Consider the following 23412-nt stretch of genomic DNA (forward strand, 5'->3'; position numbering starts at 1 on the left):
ATCCTCAGACTCCAAATCCTCGGAAGGGCGAGGAGGAGCGCGATAGGAAAGGGATACTTGTGGGGAATATGAGTTTTTGGTCTAGTTTTCAGCATAGCTGTGTGTATGTGTGGGAGGGATTCTGTGGTTTTAGCTTTATTACCATAAAAAAGGTCTCCAATGTAGAGAAAAGTCTGCTTTATTGGAAAATATATATTTTTATATTTATATAAAGACTATTTAGGAATAGTAAAGAAAAGTCTTTTGTACTTCTGAGGAGCTTCCCAGACTGATCCACAAATGAGTTGGTGAATCAGTTTGAGTGATTCACACCAAAATGGTTTAAGAATGATTTGCAAGTATTTTTGACAGATTCATTTTTAACCGAACTGAATCAAATTTTTTCACACTACATGCCAAGTTGCAATGTACTTGTAATACAACTTTGTGTTCTTTATTCAATGTATTTGTCGCCTTATCATTACCATCATATTTTTGATCTCTAGCATTTAATAATACTCTAAAAGGAGAATAAATGAAAAGAGAGGGAGGAGGCTATTTTGGAGGAAGATGGTGGGGTGTAGAGAGAGAGAGAGAGAGGATTAAGCATTGGGATCCCTTGGGCATTGTCTGGAAATCTGGAGATAAAGAAGCAAGGGGCAGGTGGTCAGAGCACGGGGGAGGGAGGTGTGTTTCTGAAAGGCTGGGGGGCAAACATGCATTCATTAGGAGAGTGTATGTTCTTACTCAGCAGAGTCTGTGTACAGCTGAAGAGACGCTTGCCATCGGACCCTCTGGATGCTCACTTAAGTTCGTCTCTCCAGGATTTTGACTGCGCAGTCATATGAATTGAGCCAATAATATGCTGAAATGCTTGATTCTGATTGGTCGATGGTAACAGTCAAAGTTTTTTTGTGTGATGACTGCCATGTAATCTCCCACACGGCTGTGTTGGTTGCGCACATGTCGTAGTACTCTCGAGTCTTTCTTTTCGAATCGTATAATAGTTTTGATGTATGATGTAGAGTCAGACCTTTCATTACATTGTTGGTCTGAATGTACGTTTGAATGAACGTAGACCGTCGTGCAAAGATCTGTAATGGCCAGCCTCTGTCATATTTTTATATACCAAGCTGTCACAAAGGTGCACCCTTTTGAAAGAGTACCAACCCGATGACAGCTTAGGCACATTTTTGACCATTTTCTTTTAGTGAATCAGGGTAATACCATGGTATTCTTTCAAAACAATACTTTGGATTGACATGTAAATATGCCGCAAATTAGCAAGTAACTCAGTAAAATAAACTCTCCCTTTTTTCTGCATTTGTGAGAACTTTCTTATACCAATATCCCATATGTAGCATCTGATTCAATTAAGTGAATTATTTTGTTCAGACAACTCAGTTAAATGAACCTGTTCAAAAGTTCTATACAGAAACGTAAATAGCATTTCCGTCACGCCACTTTTTGTCTTCAAAATATCTTTGTCTTTATATCTTTTCGGTATGCAATGATATGTACATTTTGACCGACAACAATAATTATTTTACATTGGAACCCACTAACCAATATATTGGCCGATAAACAGTATCTAAATGTTAATAAACATTTTGAGACTAAAAGAAAAGGCAAAAAGTGGACAACTCTTTTTTACTTGAAAATCATTGAGACAATTTCTTGGTGAATTCAACCCATCAGTTAAGTTCGTCCATCTGACCCAACCATGGAGCATTTCCCTGCTGAAAAAACAACAAAAGCAACCATCACAGAAATTCTAATGAATATGAACTATTGGATGTTTCCATTAAATCTCATTACAAAATCCCTTATTGTAATGTATTTTGGGAAGTATTTCAATAGGGTTAACCTGCCAGATAACACCCAACCAATACTGTCCATCACATACCAGTAGACAGCATCGTGGTTTCCATTAAAACCAATACAATTCCCATTATAACCATTAAATCCATTAAATTTTCTGTCATGCTTTGGAGCGGGTTATGTTGTTTTTTCTCAGCAGGGTTATTAAAGAATGTAGTAAGAGTATAAATGTGTGGCTAATATGGCTTTAGCTTAAAAACCAGGGTTAAACTATGGTTAGGCTTAACCATGTAAATTTTCGTAAGAGTTGTTTCCCGGTTCCCCCTCTCACGCCTTTATTGCTTTGGTATCAGATAAACAAACACTCAGGATATCCTGAAGGAATCTGAAATCTTAGCCAAAGGCCCTCTTCTAAATGGAGCGTCATTAACTCCACAAAGCTCTCCACGTTAGATATGCCGCTAATTAGAGGCCCATTCATATGTGAACTGCCGCAGACGCTCTTACCTGCGGCCTGATAAAGACGGCCAGCTCCGCTTCTGAAACCTCAGCACCCTTGTTTTCTTTAGTGCCTGTTGTGTTTGTTTTGTGATTTCGCGGGATGTCCGGATTGTTGTTTAAGATTGAGATCGCTGAATGACATGTGATGGTTCTGATAGGCCTGAGAAAAAGTCTGCTGAAAAGATTTTATGAATAAGACCTGAAATTAAACGAATTGGTTCTGGTGTCAATTTTTAAAGCGACCATTCTCCCAAAAATTACAATTCTGTCATGAATTACTAACTCTAGCTGTTCCAAACCTATATGTATTCTTTTGTTTGGTTGAACACAGAGAAAGATATTTGGAAGAACGTTAGCAACTGACATTTCTGGGACATCTTTGACTACCCTAGTTGGAAAAATAACAATAGTATAGTCAAAAAGTGTCACAGAACTGTTTGCGGTCCTGCATTCTTCAAAATATCTTCTGTTGTGTTCAACAGAACAAAAAAGATTACAAACTACAAAAAACAACAAAATGCATACAGATTTGGAACAATTCAAGGTTGAGATATTTCTTCATAATATCTTCTTCTGAGTTATGCAGAAGAAAGAAAGTCATGCAGGTTTGGGATGACATAAGGATGAGTGATTGATAACAGAACTTTAATTTTTGGGTGAACTGTCTCTTTAAGATGGTTTGCAGAAACAATGTGCAGCCTTGCTTGGAATAGGCTGTATTATTTTATATTCATATTGTCATAAAATGGGACAAATTTATGAGATCTCATCGTACAACTAGTCAGATTAGACGGAGCAGAATTCCCAGATGGGTCTCTGGATATTCCCAACACACTCGAGTCAACTTTAGGTAATGATATTATTGTAAGATGCCTTAGTGTGAGATTAATTCATTAGTTAAATGCTAAGGGTGTGTGTGTGTTTGTGTGTGTGTGTGTGCGTGTGTGCGCACAGACGGGTGTGTGTGTGTGTAAGATTTAGACCCCACCTCTGCAATTAGTGTTGGAACAAATCAGTGTAGTGTCACATTACCCATGAGTACCCTCCAAGACAAACACACACACACATGTCTGGTTTATTATCTCTGTGGGGACAGTCCATAGGCGTAATGTATATTGTACATCTTAAAAAGATAGTTCACCCAAAAATGACAATACTGTCATCAATCACTAACCCTAATGTCATCCCAATCCTGTATGACTTTCTTTCTTCTGCACAACCCAAAAGAAGATATTGGCCCCCATTGATTTCCATTGTATGGATACAAAAACGCGGAGACATTTCTCAAAACATCTTCTTTTGTGTTTTACAAAAGAAAGTGTAATGGGGTGATGACCGAATTTTTCATTTTGGGTGAACCATCCCTTTATATGATGTCCCAAACACAACAGTTTTATATTCTAGTAAGAATTTGAACTCGCCTTATCCTGTGGGTATTATTAGACGTCAAATAAAAAAAACCTTATTTGGATTTATGAGGTATTCATACAGTGAAGTTGACTTCCAATCTCCTCACACATTGGTATATATTGATATTTTGTCCGACAGCATTGCAGGAGTTTTTTATGTTAATATAACATCTAAATGTTATAACGTTTAAACGTAAAGAACCTCGATTCCCAACCCCAACAAACACACATACACACAAAAACACCTCCCCCTTACAACTAATCTGTCCTGTGAAACACACATTGTTGCTGTATGTAAATGCAGACACACTAGCAGAGAAGCTGGGGGGGAGCAGAGAGGATTTCTGTAGAGGATAATGTGGGGGTAAAGGACAGGGGCCCGGACCCCTCACAACGGAGGGATTACCTCTCTCTCCTGCTCTCTCTCTCTCTTTCTGTTCTTCATCTCCTCTGGGTGGCCTCATGCTCTCCATCAGGATGGGAGACAGAGAGAGGCTGGCAGTGAAAGAAAGAGAGAAAAAAGTAAACGCATGAACATTCACACGGCAGATCGTTGAGAAGCGAGTGAGCTTAATTCCATCAAAGAGGAAAAAGACGGAGAAAAGAGAGAGAATTAATTTATTCTTTCCCTCCTCCCTCGCTCCTCGGACGCTTTTGACCACTCTAAATGTTGGTAGGTCCGGTAACATCTGGCCCTGGTTTGTCTTTTTAGCAGGCGAGAGTAAAGTCCCTCGACGAGGTCCACAGAGGATGGTGAAAGACGTCTTTTTGTTGTTTGTATTTACGTTTTTTTTCCTGGATATTAAAATCGTGTTAAAAACAAAGCTTTAAGTAATTAGATGTCAAATGTTGCTCTTTTGGAATCAGCACCTGATTTGCAAGAGAAATAAAAAAACACTCAAACAGAGTTTTGGTGGTTTCTGAATATAATAGTTGATCACAAATTAAAACCCTTTTATCTCACTTGTCTTAAAGTTATTAGATAGACACTTGATGGGGTTTTAAAGTGATAGTTCACCGCAAAATAAAAAAATCTGTCAACATTTACGCACCCTCTTGTCATTTCGAACCTGTATGACTTTCATTCCTCCGCAGAACACAAAAGAAGATATTTTGAAGAATGTTTTGAAATGGCACCCATTCATTTGAATTGGTTTTGTGTCCAAACAGTGGATGGGGGTCAGTGCTGTTCGGTGACCAACTCACTTCAAAATATCTTCTTTTTTGTTTTGTGGAAGAAAGAAAGTCATACAGGTTTGAATTGACAACAGGGTTATTAAATCATGACAGAATTTTTATTTTCGGTTGAACTATCACTTTATGCACTCTCAGCTTTTCTCTTCTCCGGAGATAGGACGTACATCACATGAACAGCAGTCACGTTTCACAATCCCAAATGGATCCACAAGTGCGTTTCATAAGCTTTCTTCTTAAAGGGAAGCCAGATTGCACTCCCCAAGACAAAAAGAGTCCCCCGCGATCCGTTCTGCGATTTCTGAAGCTTCTCGTGGGTAAAGAGAGAGGAGGGTGGACAGAGATGAGATTTCATCGTGAGAGTAGAAACCCCGCCGTTCTCCACAGAGTGTCTTTGAGAGCCACGGGAGGCTGCACGTATCATACACCCGGTCTGCTCGCTGGGCAGGGGGACACCTTTTAGCTTTTGTCATGAGATTATGAAGATCTGTTATGCTTCTCTGTTCGGTCTATAACCTACTGTGCGGATTGAGCTCAGGTTGGGTTTGGCATTGTGTGTGTGTGTGTGTGTGAGTGTGTGTGTATGTCTGGCTCCTGCCTCACAGAAGATTAAAGTGAGAGTTCACCCATAAAACTAAACTCTGTCATCATTTACACACCCTCTTGTTATTTCAAACCTTTATGACTTTCTTTTTTTCTGCAGATCAAAAAAGAAAAATGATGTTAACCGATCAGCAACAGCACCCATTCACTTTCATTGGATTGGTGTTCATACCATAGAAGTGAATTGGTGCAAGCGCTGTTCAGTCACCAGCTTTCTTCAAAATATCATATATGTGTTCTGCAGAAGAAAGAAAGTCATACGGGTTTGAATTGACGAGGGGATGAGTAAATGATGACACAATTTTTTTGGGGGGTTGAACTATCCCTTTAAAACACTTTATTTTCAAGCTTTTATTTGGTGATTATCATGTTATTGATTTGTGGGAATCTTGCAACGTAATGCCTAAGTCTTTATACAACAGCTCTCTGTCACTGTGTCTATTTCTACATTCGGCAGACGTTTTCATCCAAAAAAGTGACTTGCAGTGCATTTACTGTAAGCCACACTGTAAAGAATCCCACAAGAAAATCTTTTTTTTTTTTATAAAATGTCTTTTTTTCACCCAATTTGTAACAGTACAGTTTTTATTACAGTGTACTCTTTGTATCCGTGTATTCAACACAATCTCACAGGAATTCGTAACTATTTTATTAGGTGGCTTACTGGTTTTAGTTATGTTTTAGTACAATTTGTTTTAGTGCCAGTAACGATTTAGGGGTGGAGTTAGGAGTTAGGGGAGGGGCTTCAGTTTTTTTTTCTTCCGAATAGTCATAATTTTTTTTGCAGGTTTCTTAGAGACAACATGCTTTGTAGGATTTCTGTGATTTAAATTTCCTAAACAGAAGCAATACAGTGCAATCTCACGGCAAAAACATATCAACTTTACAATATGGTTTATTTTGGCTAAATCGTACGCTCTCATTCGAACATTTTAGTCTGATTTGCTTTCACACCAGTGATGTTAGGGTTACGGGCAGGGTTAGGGGAGGGGCTTCAGTATTTATTTTTTCAATTTTCATGTGCCCGTACGGATTATTATAGATGTGCCTAATTGCACTGTAAGTCACTTTGGTTAAAAGCACCTACCAAAGGTAAATGTAAATGTTTAAGAGAGACCACACATGCGTATTTAAACTACCAAATATTGACATTTGACCAATCAGTATGGTGAAAACCATTTTTTTTTCATTTTAGGGTTGACTTTTGCATTGAATTGCCCAAATGTTGAGATATGGTGACTGGTGTGGCCGGTTGGGTTTCAAAAGAAGTCTAATTCATAAACCAATCCCCATTCCATAGCAGACCCTCTATCTTTTCCTCTTTACCACCCGTTTGCCATCCAATGGCTCTTGAGTCGGTGTGCTTGAAGCTCAACCTCTCACAGTAATTAAATCAAGATCTTTAATCCTCTTTCTCTCTTTCATCTCAGAGCGAACAAGAAGTGTTCTGCTGACTCACATGCATTCCAAATGGCCACAAAACAAAACCCTCATTTTGGTGCGTTTTAATAAAATCACACCACTCACAAAACTATAAAAATTGAGTATCAAGTTGCTTTACGTACTAGAGATGTGTAACAACCAAGATCTTGTTTCATTCTGTATAGTTTAGAGTTTACCGTGGCACATATACATTACAAAGTACAATATTACCCTAAATGCAAGTATACAGAAGATAGTGTATGTAAATTGTTGCAACCAAAGGTGTTCAAGGTTCAAACGTGATACTCTTTCAGCTCATGGAGTAGATTTTCAAAGAAACCTAGTTTCCGACATTAACCGTGTGCATTTTGAAGGTGGATGGGGCAGGTCGAGGCCCATGCGAAGCTCCGATAGACAAATTGGATTACAGAGCAAGGGATTAAATAAAAATGGAGGATGACAAACAAAACGCGCCGCTGTGATCACAGGCTTTAATATATTTCTTTCCCTTCTTCCTTTTTCATCTTCCCCACTGACCCTCCCTCTCGCTCGCTTCCTTACACAGGGAAAACTCAAGCTTAGTCCGGACTTATTAAAGCTGGGATTAATTTGTAATGCTCCCTTTACCCTGAGGGCGAGCAGCAGATTTGTTATCTAAAGCAAACAGAGTGAAGCGCAATAAAACGCGTGCACAAAAGACGCCGAAGTTTTAGACAGAGCTTTTTTAAGGAGCTTTGCAGATTATGTGAAAGTCGTATCCCTGTAATATGTCCCTCGCTACAAAAGAAGGGAAGCCATCGAGACTTGTTGGAAAATCAACCCAAGTCGTTTGTACTGTTGCAGTTTTTCAGACAGTAGTGTCAACATTGATTTGCAGATACATGGTCCTGAGTCAAATCAATTTTCTTTCATTTTCATAGAAACGACAGAGCTAACCTAAGCAACGCTCGGTTTTACAAATGAAACATGTGTGTGCAAGTATTTATGCATAAATGTGTTGTGAAGTGTGGAAGTGTGGCCAGTAGTCAACTTTAATATGCATCAAAGTGAGTAATCCTAGAATGAGTTTACACAAGAGAACATTCAGTGGGGTTTTTTTACAAGCACAGCTACTATTCGGGACTACTATTGGGAAAAATGTATATTGCATATATTCCATAACTCTGAAAAGTAAAGCTTTTAAACTTAAAGGTTCCTAAAAGGTCCCATAAAGATCCTTTAACATCCATATAATTATTTTGTTGAACAAAAACGTCTTTGTGGTGAATAAAGAAGTAAGAGGTTAGAAAGAATTTAGACCCTTTACATTCTCAACAAAAGGTGGTTCAACATGTTCTTCACAGGCATGCCATATCAGAACCACTTTTGGTTCCATAAAGGTTCTGATAAGAATCATTTTTCTTACTTTTTTATAATCTCACCAAACATTTTTCCACTACAAAGAACCTTTTGTACAACAGAGGGTTCTTTGGATGTTAAAAATCCTTTATGAAACAATTCAGGCAAAAATGGTTCTTATATGACATCACAAAGCCCTGAATTTTAGGAGCGTACCAGGTTTTCAGAAGAATTAAAAATGTTTCTTATTTTTAAGAGTTTATACTAAATCATTACAGTCATGAAAAAAATTAAAAGAACAGTCCAGACTTTCATTAAATCCGCATTTCTAGATGTTATGGCCATTTCAGTCTTGTGTCTGTTGATTGTTGACAAAATCAAACCTCAGGAGTGACAAAGTTATTCAACAGCAATGTGAAAGACTGACAACATGACAAGACGCATGAAAACTGTTAAAAATCCAGCTTATAACATATACAACAGTAATATTTGTACACCTATTAAGGAAAAGATTTTTAAGAACTTTGCAGTATCTGAGGTCTGAAAAAATACAGAGCATATTTTTGACCCGTTTCTCCAGTTTAAATAAATGCAAATAGAAGCAATATTTTTATTTGAAATTTGGGATAAATATTGTTAGTAGTTAACAGAATGAAACAAAATGATATTTTTACCTAACAAATACCTAAAAATGGTAAATTCAGAAAAACTGAAAATAATTTTGAAATGAAACACAATCACTGAAATGAAAAACAATCATTTTGTTTCGTTTTCTTGTGTAGATATTGTAGTCATTATCCTGCGTGTTGCGTGTATCTGTTGGCCAAGTCTATTTAAATTCTTCCTAAAGCTGAGATTCGGTTTACGTTTCAAGTTCAACTTTGCAACATGAATTCAAAGTTTCTAAAACAACTAATAAAAAGTGAAAAAAAAAAAATTGTGGACGTCACCTTCGGCCACAACTATGCCTTTTTTAAGAGTACAACATACATAATTATCCAATACATAAAGAAGCAAAGCATTTTGCGAAAAAAAAAGAAGTACAATGTTAATGCAGAGTCAGTTATCTGTTTGGTATTTTGATAAGGCGTTCTCTGTTTGTATGCAGATATGTCATGGTTTTCATAAGCCATTACTCGCTGACACCTTGCAATTGCTTTATTCCTTAAGGATAATTGCCTTGGGACACTGAAGGATTTTAAAAAATTTAAAATACTGATTAAGTAAACCACCCTCTTTGTTATCTGAATTTGTCATACGGTTTGGTGACAATAACCGGCTTAACCCAGCCAAAACACATTGGCCACTGATTATAAACAGAAGCGATCGTAGCAGAAATGGTCCTTTTTATTTTGTCCGCAGGCCTGTACAAAAGCACTATTCCGAAGGGTCTGTCCATATGTCACGCAAGCTTTTTAAATAGTCAATTTCCATCTCATCGATTCCGACATTTGTCTGGCAACCTTCCAGAGCAGCACCGGTTGCCACGGCGAATCCGCTGAGCCCGAGATAAAGATTCAGATCCATAATCAATAGATTGTAATTAGTCTGATGACCAGACGGCTTAACTTTGTCAATGCACGGTAATGCTGTATTTTTTTCATGGTAATTAGGAGATTGGTTCTCATAATCTGTTGGTGTGATATCAAGTAATGAGATTATGAAACAGAGATTAAGTAGCTTCTTTGGCGAATAAAATACGAGGGGATAATGAGTGTCGTGTGCACACAATTCTTGGTTCAGAAGATTATTTTGTAATAGGAAGTGAACTGTTATCCAGTTTAAAATTCATTGTGAAATGATATCTAAAAATGCACAACAGCTAAATAATCTGAGTTTATTCAAATATATTGTGTAATATGACTGAATCTAACTGAGAACTTTGTATGTGACTTTTTCTTCTGTGGAACACAATAGAAGATATTTTGAGAAATGTGGTCTCAGTGGTTCTTTGTCCATGCAAAGGAAATCAATGGGAACCAATGTTGATTTGTTACCAGCATCAAAATATCTTTTGTGTTCTGCAAAAGAAAGAAAGTCATACAGGTTTGGAAATGATGAAGAAATTTTCATTTTCTGGTGAATGTCTTATTGCTAACTGAATAGTTTGAGAGTCCAATTCTAAATGTATTACGAATCCATGACAAACTAAATTTAAGACGAACTAGCCTAACGATAATGTAAAACATCAAGAATCCACAGTGCCTTTATAAACAAACATATTCTGTTTTGATTTATTACCCGTATGTAGATGTATGCTGATGTTATACTGGTTTAACAGATTCAGACTATATTCTCTCTAGATCTTTTGATTTTTGTGTTTTTGTTCTTTTTAAAACTTTACATTTTCAAGATTCTGTTTTAACATAAAAAAAAATGTCAGTAATAGGTGTGTTGTCACATATTGAACTGCAATTGCTCTAGACTTTCTATCTTCGTTCTGTTTCAACTGGGATTGATCGCTTCAAGTGATAACACCTGTAAACCACTTCCTTCACAGGCAATACACAGAGACAGGAAGATAGAAAGACACATCACGATCCAACATTTGTGTCACATTCTGTCTACTATGATGCCTCCATCTGCTCCAAGACTCATCTTTCTGCCTTTTGAAGGTAACATAGAAATATTTGTTTCCGTCTCTATCCCTAATCCTGTCTATGTGGTTCAAACAGCGTAAAACAATTCCTTTAAATTGCATAATTCTTGAACATATGCTTTACATGATCCATAGATGATGAGTATTTGTTTGTCACTTAAAAGTAAAAATTAAATGATCATTTATTCATCCTCGTGTCATTTACAATTTGTATGTTTCTTTCATCTGTGAAACTCAAATGAAGACATTTTGAGAAAGTTTGTGTCATACAGTGGAAGTCAATGGGGGTCAATGTTGTTTGGTTTGTGTTCTGCTGAAGTCATACAGGTTGCAGTGTTTTTAAAAAGCTATATATTTAATGAGATCAATGTGTGACGTTGGCATTGTTAGTGCCATGCTCCACCAGAAAGCCATTTTCAGGTAAATTTGACATTTTTTCTCATTGAAATAACTGTCAAAATATCCCAAATTACATTCCATATTCGCTTAACACGAGAAAAACTTGAACACTGTTCTTTGGTCGCCCTGCATGCATTGGTATTTCCTTCAACAAATGCAAATCTATTCGTTCCCTGCGATTTAAACGATAGTGCATCAATATCACGACAGCCAAGATGATTTCCCTCCGTGTAGTTTTACGTCTGTCTATCAACAGACCCATTTTTTAATCGGTCTCCCTCCGATCGGTCCTGCATGCAGGTCTTAATCCCTCAGTTTTGTGCTCTCCTTCTTCTGTGGGGCGGGTCATGGAGATCTGAACCTGCACATTCTTGCGAGGCTGTATGAGCTTCACATGGTAACCAGTGAACCGCATTGTTAGAGAGAGAGAGAGAGAGATTATGTCAGCCATGCAAGTTTTAACGTGAGTTTTCAAAAGAAAAGGAAGAAAGCCCAGAAGTAAGCGAGACACTCGTAGATCAGCTCTCTCCAGTTCTGCTTTTAGAAGCTAAATGTTGTTCTTCCGTTCAGACGGGCCTGTTGCGTTTCTTGGCAGACGTTTAAATATTATGAAAAGGTTTATAGGTGCAAAGTTTAAAGGGTGGAATTGTGTTTTAAAGGAATAACCAAAAATATAAATTGGGTTATTGTTGCTGATATTGCCAACATATGTAATGCTCCACAAAGGGAAAAAGCATTTAACGTAAATTAATGTAGTTCATATGCACTAAGTTCTATATCCTGTATACAATTATATGTACGTTTTTTAAAGCCAGATATCTTTGTGCAAGGAACTTCACAAAGATGAGGTTTGGAGCTTCATAAGTTGGGTAGGTATGAATATGGATGAGTGCTCCATGAAGATTCTTGAAAAATATTTATGTCACAGGAGGTGAACTTCATTAGACTGAACTTTCCCTTTAAGATTCTGTTGGAATGTCACTGAAACAGTGTTAGTGTCTGGTGAAGTTTTGTGTGTTTCGTAGTAGTTTGTTGTTGAGTGGTTATGTCATTGTGTGAGTAGTACGGGGGGTGAGAGAGTAGGTGTTTGTGTGTGTGTTTAAGTCGTGTATCTGGTTTCTCCTCCTGAGTCCTGTTTCTCTCATTCTATCTCTCATCACTCCTCCCTTCTATTTACCTTCCTAATGAGGGGGGCGGGACCCCAGTGCTGTGATTGACAGCTCCACACTCCCCTGCTCTCCATTATCTTCATGTCCACACTCACAGTGAGTGTTTGGCTTTTACTCACCGTCATTTTGTGATGTCATCAAGACTGATTTTTAGATGTAGATATTCATCACCCTATGTAGTACTTAAGTTCTACCAAAAAGTTTTAAGATATGTATAAAATAAATTAAATAAAAACTTTTTTTCTGAGTGCACACTTTAGAAAATGATTTTTTAAATCATAATAAAAGAAAGGAAACTTAATTTGGATTTGCCATATGTAATAACTCACTGTCATTAAATAATTAATAACAGGCTATACATGCACTCGGAAAAAAAAGAGTTGTTAATTTAATATATGGTTTTTGACCATATAAAGTTAGTTATTTGAATAATCTGTCGTGCATTTTTAATTTAGCGGTTGATGTTTAGTAACTGCATTGCGCATGTTTTGGTCAGTCCTCCTGATCTGCGATCTGATCTTCTATTTTTCTATTTCTAGCCAATAATATGAGTCTGACCAACTCTGAACTGAGATCAGCCGAAAAGATTAAAAAGGGGTTGGGTTTTCTCTGCACAGAATTTGGCAGCGGTCACAAAACCTTAATACTTTTATTTTCAATTGAACAAAAGCTCAGATCAGTCCTGCACATAAATTCCCTGAGCGATGTTTAACTGTGGCTTAGTTTGTCAAATGTTGTCACGAGTCCTTTAACATGGCATCTCTGCATATTGAGTAGACTTAACAAGTTATGTTAATGTATAAATATTGTAGTTTCATATAACATATTGTGCTATAACAAAATTTGTACATTAGTGCCATTTTTAACTATTGGTGAAGGAGGTGTCAAAATGTAAGAAAATTCCTCATTACGGAAAACATTTTCAGTGGTTTAAAAGGCAACTGTTGCCTTTCCTAAATGTGAGTTGTGTGTATGTGTGCTAAAAACTTTTGATCGATTGACTGAAGTATTTAATGTGAATGCACAACAAAGCAATCAAATATCTTTCTGAGCAGTGAAGTACAGTTTATTTCGGTTCAATTAATATTTTTAGAGATACTCAAGATACTTTGTTTATCATGGTAAAAAATAATTTACAGTAATTTATACCTAACGGTATAAGTCTTCTAAAAGACTCAATTCATAGTTCTTACGTTGGTAAGCCTCTGTAAAATTATGTTGTGTAAAATTCTTTAAATCTAATACAAAAAATGAATCTAGTGACCGTGAATAGAAAATAATTAGCCTACTCGATACAAACCTTTTTTATTTAAAAGAACAAACACTTAAATCTTCTAAATGTAACAATTTTAACAATACACAGGCCTATATTTATTTTAAGAACAATAAAACATGTTAAACTTTAGATCATGCGGGAAAAATAAGGCGCTCGTTCGTGAATGCAGAACACTTTTAATATCATATTCGTACAAGAAGTTTACAACATGTATTACAAATTAACATAAAATATAACTAAACCATGATAACAATTTACCAGAAAACACAACATAGCAGAATAACAAATAAGGCTAGTTAAAATAGTGAAGAAACAGCAGTTTTGGTGTCCCTTCGGTAATCTCCATTTATACAAACCCGGGTGAAATGGCGCAGGGCCTAAAAGAATCGCATGGAAAAGTCTGATACCTGCGGATCCACACCCAGACGAACTCCAAAATCCAGGTGTTAAACGGACCTGCTTCTTTCCTCTTCTCACCGAAGCCCCAACCATTGCATGTGAAAGATAAACCTGTCCTGGCACCCAAAGTCTTTGTCAACTCTGGGGTTTAGAGGGGATTTTATGCACCATCGTTTTAATAAGCACCGACAATTTCCAAGAGGCACTACAATCCGACTGGCAAAAGAGACCAATCACACACACAGACACACACTCGCTAGGCCGGCTGACCCCGCGGCTTTACGCGTTTATACTGCTCAGGAAACTTTACTGCATTTTGGGATTACACAAATACCCCCTCGACAATAGATTAGTGCCTCTGGATATCTTGATTTTTTACCCGATCGATTGCACCGTCTTTAACACCTAGTGGTGTGAGCAAAGTTGTGAATGGAGTCAGAAATCCATGTTTTGTTTTGTGGCTTTATGACGTATAATTGCAGATGATCCTTTTCCTTTTGTTTCTATAATGTCTTTAGTCATATACGTAATTTTAAAATAAACAATATATTGTGAAAAGCATTATCCTGCCCTTATTATCAGTTATATTCAATTATTTCTCTCTATTCAGCTAAACGTTATGTATTTTAATTAGCCTGTTTTAGGCTATTTTACTCCCCCAAAAAGCTAACAATTGGTGCAAACACGCACGTTTAACTAAGTTTTTCTTTAATAGGCTTAATTAAAGTATAGCCTATGCCTGACAAATAAAACTATAAAAAGGTAATTTTACAGAGTTCAAGCTAAAGATATGCTCAATGGAAATACGTTTAAAATCAGTACATTTTTAAAACAAATATGGGCAAATGATATCTTCGTGTGTTTTATGGAGTAGCTGCTTTCCATAATTGTATTCTCTTCCGAATACATGTTAGTTAACGTTCTGCATGTTATAAATGTTTGGAAAAGATTTGATGACTAAAACGAAACGAAACATTTTTATCTGCCAAACGGTAAATCAATTTAACAATTCGATTATCATTAATGTGTGTTTACTTTCCCGCAGTGCTGTGCTAACGAAATGCTCGTATAAAAGTGTATTCAAATAGTTTACTCTCCAAAAGATTCACACGTTCACACTCCAGGTCAATATTGCGTCACATTAAAAAGGCGGAGTTAATGAGCACGGCGTCGTTTTGATTGGCTAGACCAGTCGTCTGTAATGACAAGCGAGACCTCTGATTGGCCGTGGTGGGCGGTTCCGCAGGTGTCTTTTGCTCTTAGACGGACAGGGCATCAAGAAGGTGATCAATCTCAATCCGTCAACATTGGCCATCACTTTAGCGTAACGTGTGGATACCAACGTTGATGTAGTGACGCTCTTTGGGCACCGAAATTTGATTGACAAAGGAGTTTGTGCTGATTTTTGGAACTAGTTCTGAAGTTTGCGGCTAATTCATTTCCTACAACAGCGGACATAAGTTCTAAACTGGATCAAGGCTCATCAAAAAAGTGATTCTTGCTCCTGTGGATTTTCTGTAAGGACCTAAAAAAACGAACAAAGCTGAAGACCAACGAAAACAAGGTAAAACAATCAAGCTCTGAATATCTGTTTCTCAGTGCATACGTTTTGAAAATATACATTAAGTGTGAAGAAATTGTTAAAAGTTATGTTTTAGTTTGAATTAAAATATGAGTAATTTAAATATATATATAAGTCTTTTATAATCTGATGTAACTGAATATTTTACTGCACGGGCTGAACTCAAAAGTTTATTAAACATGTAGGCCCTATTTATTTTCAGACTAAAATTTCATGCTTAAAAATAATTTGGCCCTGTAAGCAGCAGTATTGCATCTTTGAGGGAAATATTTAATCTAAAGATAAACGTGAAACAACATTTTCGTATTTCTAAGGCTATTATAAAATATGCATTTAAGAAAACACGAGTTGGTTTAATAAGGGAGATAATTCTGCAATTTCATTAGCGACTACCGCACAACTTTGCAGAGTTGTCTGTGTGCGTACACAGCATGTTTTGTCTTGGGGATTGTGTCGTTTATTTAGCTGATAAGTTTTCTTCTGCAAATGGAGTCCCCTCTGGGTCTAATCTAAATGGCTATGGAGAATAATTTGCACACTCACTGGCCATTTACATATAGTTAAACCCCGATTGTGGAATTACAGTGGAGTCTTTAGGGCCATGTTATCTGTCCGCAGCGTGAGATTAATGGGTCCATTCATAGGCATGAGGGAAGGAGAAAAAGCGCAACATGTCATTTATCGAACTTTTGTCTTAATACATTTGTACTATTGCCACATAACAATTACAGCGAAACACAATTTGGTCCTCCCAAATAATTCCAAATGCGCATAAACCTGAAGTTTATCTCGGACCGGCCTGTTGGGCACTCTTCATTAAACACATAGATCTCCAAGTTGCAGACGTTTCAGAGCTTCGTGCTCTTCGTTACCAAATATGAATTTAGACAACTTTGTTCTAAGTAGCATTTTTTATATGTTTTGCATTCTCACAGCTCAATTGTAAACTTATGGTGGCTGCCTTGTTTTTTTTAGTGTGGTCAAACTGCCTTCAAGTCATTTAGCTCACCATTTTAAATCTTAGTTAATGCTAAATGCTTATAGAAAATATTGAAGCAATTTCATGAGTTAATGTTAAACGTGCTATTGTTTACTGATCACGTAATTATTCAGCAGTGTTGAAGTTGCGCTAAAGTTAAGGGTTGCGTCCCCGAAGTGACGATGAAAGCGCATGTCACAAAAATACAACTTATCGTTCAAAATACGGTAATCAAACAATTATTTTGCTATAAATTTGTTTTCTTAATTTTCTTTTGAAACACGCCTTATATTTTGAAGCTTTTAAAAAGAAAGTTGTTATCGTTAGATTAAAACTAAATTGTTATATATGCAGGCCTTGAAAGTGTTAAACAGAAAAGATAAGATCAAACAGTTTTTGCGTTGTTGGACATCATGAACGATTAACGGGGCATGACGTGTAAATGGCCAATTAGTGTCCGAAAGCCTTGATTAGTGAAGTGTGAATAAACAGATCATTAAACGCAGGACATTAGTTATATTCCCGACTCATCGCTTTGAGGGCAAGAGGGCTATTTTTAAAGCCAATGAGTTTGTTTTTAGGAAAGGATTTATAATTTAACTTTCTCATACCTGTGTTAAATAAGTTTTTGAGACAAAACGAACACTTATAGTATGTAATTATACTTTTGCTATTCTTTATAACATTTTAAAAGAAAATACATAATTTAGAAAAACATTAAAATAATATTTTTTTTGCAGGTGTCTTTCTGGACAAGAGGCTTCTGAATTTGTGGCTGGAGCGCCATTGTCTCGCTACGATGATGTCATACCTCAAACAGGCCCCGTATGCCATGAACGGGCTGGGGCTCAGCGGGGCCACCATAGACCTCCTCCATCCTTCTGTGGGATACCCGAGTAGGCACACATTCCATTCATTCTGAATTATTATTGTTTGGGATATTAAAAGTGATTTTCCTTATTTTGACTTTAAAGTAGCCTACATCTTCAGAAAGAGAATGTCTTTATAACTTTGCTTGTTTTCATTACAGCTAATCCCCGCAAACAGAGACGAGAGAGAACCACCTATACTCGCACTCAATTGGATATATTGGAGAATTTGTTTGCTAAGACGAGATACCCAGATATTTTCATGCGAGAGGAGGTGGCCTTGAAAATCAATTTGCCCGAGTCCAGAGTTCAGGTGAGTGTGCGACTGTTTATTTTAGCTTTAGTTTTTCCAAATTTGCTCTTGTAACTGAGCTTATTGGATCTGCGGAGGACTTAATTGTGACATGTGTCTTGACAGGTGTGGTTTAAGAACAGAAGGGCAAAGTGTCGGCAGCAACAACAGAGCAACAGCGGTTCCAAGATCCGTCCGGCGAAGAAGAAGTCCTCTCCTTCCCGCGAGAGCCCGGGGTCAGAGAGCAGCGGCCACTTCACTCCCCCAGCTGTCTCCATAAACAACTCATCTTCCTCATCATCCTCAGGCTCCAACCCCTCCGGTCTCAGTGGAGTGGGTCTCATGAGCAGCTCTTCCTCAGGGACAACGCCCGCCTCCTCCATCTGGAGTCCCGCTCCGGTCTCGCCACTACCAGCTCCGTCTTCCCTCCCCGACATCTCGCCGCCCGCCAGCGCCTCATGCATGCAGAGGGCCATCTCAGGCTGTGGTGGTAGCACAGGAGTGCCGTCCTATCCCATGCCCTACAACCAGGCTCCGAGCTATGCCCAGGGATACCCGACCACCAACACTGCCTCTTACTTTGGAGGCATGGACTGCGGCTCCTATTTGGCACCCATGGCGGGCCACCCCCACCACCATCACCCACATGCCCATCACGCACAGCTGAGCACCATGGCTGGCACAACTTCAGTGTCAGGCCACCACCCGCACCACATTGGGCACAGCACCGGGCACCCGCACAACCCTCACCAGGGCTACGGCAGCACAGGGTTACCCTTCAGCTCTACAGACTGTCTGGATTACAAAGATTACAAAGAACAAGCTGCCGTGGCGTCGTCATGGAAACTGAACTTCAGCTCGGCGGCGGCAGATTGCTTGGACTACAAAGACCAGGCGGCCTGGCGTTTTCAGGTCCTGTGAGAACTTTCTTAGTTAAGGACTGGTGATGTTGTTTCCTAAAGTTTGCTTGTTTGCTTCCCTTCGGACAAAGACCCTCCCTCAACATTACAGGGTACGTTGGGAACCACAGGGTGTTGAGGACGCCATCAGGAGGCTTTCTTTGCCAAATACTTCCACCTTTATGGGGAAAGACTCAGAAGAGCTACTGTGACAAGAGTTTGGCCCCTAATAAAAGTTTCTGTCAAAAGTAATTAAAAACTGATATTGCTTAAAAATGTTCATCACCCTACGTGGACAGATTCAAAATGTATGCTGAAATACATTTCTTAAGTGTACTCTCACAAATAAGGGCCATTTCCATGCACTCCTCGCATGATGCACTGAATAAATGACACTGGAGACTCTTGGGGTTTCAACAATGAAGGCAATAATAATTTTATATACGTTTTGTTTTTCAGAGGTGACTTTAACTTGACAGCTCCTGTGAAATTTATGTTCATTTAATAAATATAAATTTAAAATTGAGATTTGTCCTTTTTGACTTTCCGAGTGACTTATGAACCCTGATAAGTTATAACTTTGGAGGCAATGTACTTCAAAGGTGCTTTGTAATTTAGCAGTTGATGGGAAGAAAGAATGCAAAACTAATTTTGAAAACAAGTTTAAAAAATAAGGATTACGGTCGGTTGCCATGGAACAAACGCCGTGTAACCAATCAGAAATTGAGAATTTTACAACGCGCACAATTTTACATTTTAACAACCAACATGCGTCATAACCAACTGTTTGTCGGCATCAGAATTGTTTTTGTTAGAATAATAAACACACTGTTAGTTTAAACGAGGACAAAATATGTGCTCATAAACTGACAAATTATACAAACATAATTAAGTCACATCAACACGCTGATGGACACGTATTGGCATCGCGAGCAGTAATCGGTGGCTTAATGCTATTCGCGATTTTATTTATCCAACGACAAAACGACAAATCACGAATTTAATTAACAGCTAGCACGAGGCTCCGTGCGGTGCAGCTGGGTAAATAGGGTTATATAAATGAAACTGGGTTGTTTGCTTGTTTGCCCAGCGGAATCCCACGGTGTTGTTACCGCAAGGCGTCCCGCGGAGGGGCAAACATCGCGGGATTTAGAATCTGCATCAAACAAGCTCAAATAATCTCTGAGTATATTTAAGGAATGCTGAAGTCTGGTTAAACTGGGCCGCGGTGATCCAAACACCTGTTCCCACCTTGGTTCTGGCCACACAACACGGTCTCTCTCTCTTTATTCAATCAACCAATTCTGCGCATGTATGCATAGCTGTGGTCTCTAATAGGTTTGCTTCATAATTTCTAAAAATTTAAAAAAACGAAAGATAAAGTAATTTACGATAAATAGGAAAGTTGAAGTTTTCGTAAAAGAAAAGACAACAACAGCAGAACTTTTTAGAGTTTTCAAAGTTTGAATGATTTAAAGCCAGCACAAACTACCTTTTTATAGTTTGGGGTGTATTTTCTTCCATGGTTCATGGTTTTTGATTATTGAAAGCGTGATTTTGGTTCTACAAAGTGATCCAAAGTTGTGGTTGAGTTTTATTGGATAGCGGACATGTGACCCTTGCTGTCAGCATCTAGATCTAGTATTTTATTTCTTTTTAAAACACGAATGAACTCATTAATACATCCCAACTGCATCTTTTTTTCTTTGATGAACATTATCTTTCTCTCTGTCACTCTCTCTCACTTTTAGATTTCAATTTAATTGTGCTTTTTTCATGACAAAAATTATACATTTGTATTGACGAAGCATTCTGAAACCAGGCGGGCTACATGTCATGTAGTGCAAATACTTGTGTATGTTTTATATTATAAGTTTACGAAGAAAAGTATGTACACTACCATCCAAAAGTTTAAGAACACTATTCATTCCTTATTAAAAAAAATTGTAGATTGTAGAGTAGTGAAAACTCATCAAGTTGTGATGATAATATACCTTGATAATGTTGTGACTGATGAAAACTTTTAGTGTCTTCAAAGTATATATCGTTTGCCTTGAATTTGCTGAATTGGCATTTTCCTTTAGGTCTCACCCTGAGATGTTTTTAAGCAGTATTGAAGTTCCCATCTAAGCTGGGCTCTCATTGGCTGCCTTTTCCATTATTTTCAGTCCAAATCATCCATTTTTTGTAAATAAAATTGACTTTTTTCCGGAAAGAAGCTGTGTTTTTAAAATTTCAGTTTTGTCTAATTTTAAATAGATAAGCAAATATATCAAAATGTTTTTAAGATCACAATTAACATTTCAGTCAAGTGATCCTTAACATTTGAATGAGTGAAATAGTAAGATATATCAACATATAAAGTTGAGATTTACTTAAATTAGAGATTATAATCATTTTAAATAGCGTAAAGAAGTCAGGAAAGATGCTTGACTTGTTTTATAGCAAACAGATGCATGTTGTGCTATACATAGTGTTCCACAAACAGGAAGGGCAGTTTTTCATTGCTGAGCAGAATAAACATTTCTGGTGTATTTACTTTTTCTTTCTTTATTTTGAACTTTTTCCTCATCCCTACTCTCTCTCTCTCTCCTGTCTTTTTCTATTGTTTCATCGAAGTCCTTGATCATGACTTCACCCTGTCTCAAAATAGCCATGTAATAGTATGTGTGGTGTCAGCTCTCTCTCTCTTTCCTCATCACTGCCCTCTCTCTCTCTCTCTCTCTCTCTCTCTCTCTCTCTCTCTCTCTCTCTCTCTCTGAATAATTCAGCCAGTAGAAAGAAAACACTCAATCATGGCTATTTTCTTGATTGCTCTAAAACCGTAGCTGACCTGCTCTCTCCCTACATCAGGCAATGAAACACAATTGCCTCTAATGATTTCCATGTGTGGCTTATCTGTACTGAAACAGAGAACCAGATACATAACATACAGATAAACAATGTATAAAAACGGCCCACATATTATGAGTCAGTCTGTACGACCTAATTATTTGTGTAGAATCTGCTTTTGTTTATTAACAATTGATCTTCAAATTATGGTGTCAGAATTGATCATGTGACACATAAGAACCAAGTGTGGATGAGATCTGAGAGCTATATTTTTCCTGACTCCCCAGAGTCCTCTGTTTGCATGTTTTCTGAAGACACACGCACCGATGTCCAAGCTTTGAAACTATATCCGGCATCCAACAAATCTGCCCTATTCTCTGTGCACCCAAAGTGTGTTTACAGCTGTGCAGCTTGTTGTGTGTTTGCTTTGTGAAGCATGTCTCTGCAAGCACGTAAACGGATCTCCCGGCAGCCTTTGGGTACTGTCAGATGTTGAGTGACAGTTAGAGCAAAGCAGAGAGTTGCAGGATTAATGCTGGCCAAGCATAAACAAACCCCGAGGTTTCATCTGCCGCAGGTCTGGAGGGCCACTCGAACACATTGTGTGACTATTTACGGTCCTAAACTTTGGGGATAATTTTCAAAATGTGAGCAGAACATTAAGATGTCTGAAATTGTGATGGTTCAGGAATCAAAGGGGGACAAAAGTAGTTGGTGAAGGATTTTCCCACAAGTTTCACCCCCCCCCAAAAACAAATTTGGTCATTATTTGTTTATGCTCATATGGTAAAAAACCTCTATATGATTCTTTATTTTTCTCTCTTTCGAGAAATGTCTTTGTGGTCTTGTGTCCAATAGAGGTCAATGAGGTCCAATGTTGTTTGGTTACCAAAATTCTTAAAAATATTTTTGTTTTGTGTGTTCTGCAGAAGAAATAAAGTCATACAGGTTTGGAAAGATATAAGGCTGAGAAAACGAAGAAAGAATTTTCATTTTTGGGTGACTCTTGTTGGGTGAAACAGTAAGGTGTCTCATCCCCTGTCTTCTCACCTCAGTCGGCGTCTACTCCTCTCTCATTCCCTGCTTTTGTCTTCTTTAAAGTGATCGTTGGGCTGTTAATAATTTGTTTCTCTCCCCTCTTTTCCTCCTCCGTCACTTGTGCCCTCTCATGTTCTTTAAGAGAGCGGGATGGGGTCCTTCAAGGGTGCCGCCCTCCTTGTTTCTCCCTCTCTTTAATGCTTTCTTTCTCTCTCTACCTCGTTTCGATCCTTTTTCATGCTCGGCGGCCCCGGTCCCACCCTTTCAATTTGGGCGCACCTCAGTGGGCCCTCAGAGGGGCTCAACTGGAACTGTTGCTATCGTTGGGATTAGCCCAGTGTGTATGTAAGAGATTACAGTCAAAGTACAACCAATAGTTTCGGCCTGGATGGAATCCGCTGACTTTTAAGCATTTTCAGCGCCGAAATTTTGGGGAAATTTAAAGGTTGAAGTGAATGATCAGTTGAAGTGCTATACTCTTAAAAGCCATTTTTTTTATTCTATCAAGTCTGTGGAAACCTGATGCCCTTTCTACTGAATTTAAAGAATGTCAATTGTCAATAAATACCAATAATAATTGCTTCTGTCATTCTAAATCTCGTACCGCCATACATATACACTATATATATTTTGGCAGAAATCATTATTATTATTCACCCTTTATGTTTGTCACTGGGTTTTGCAAACATCTAACCAATAAAAAGTATTAAAAAGTGCTTGTCAACTTTGACAACACAGTATTAAATAATGTAAAAAGCACAGTGTTTTTTCCAGTACCTGAAACAACAACAACGAATTTGGAATTTTAGAAG

The 23412-nt window shown here is 37.8% G+C and overlaps 1 protein-coding gene across 4 annotated transcripts in view; it reads left to right on the forward strand.

The window, feature by feature from the left end:
* Positions 1-19189, forward strand: part of otx2a (orthodenticle homeobox 2a) — a 31451-nt gene extending 12262 nt beyond the window's left edge. For 2 of the 4 annotated variants that reach the window (XM_056737543.1, XM_056737533.1), the window contains 4 exons: positions 10768-10882; positions 17411-17566; positions 17701-17852; positions 17958-19189. In XM_056737543.1, the coding sequence (XP_056593521.1) occupies positions 10837-10882; positions 17411-17566; positions 17701-17852; positions 17958-18752 (1149 nt within the window). In that variant the 5' untranslated portion in view covers positions 10768-10836 and the 3' untranslated portion in view covers positions 18753-19189. Of the gene's footprint in view, positions 1-10767; positions 10883-10907; positions 17567-17700; positions 17853-17957 lie in introns of those variants that run through there. The other 2 variants (XM_056737552.1, XM_056737551.1) reach the window with 2 other exon arrangements.
* Positions 19190-23412: the final 4223 nt, after the last annotated feature.

The sequence above is a fragment of the Triplophysa dalaica genome, chromosome 2, assembly GCF_015846415.1.
Source record: "Triplophysa dalaica isolate WHDGS20190420 chromosome 2, ASM1584641v1, whole genome shotgun sequence".
NCBI classification, from domain to species: domain Eukaryota; kingdom Metazoa; phylum Chordata; class Actinopteri; order Cypriniformes; family Nemacheilidae; genus Triplophysa; species Triplophysa dalaica.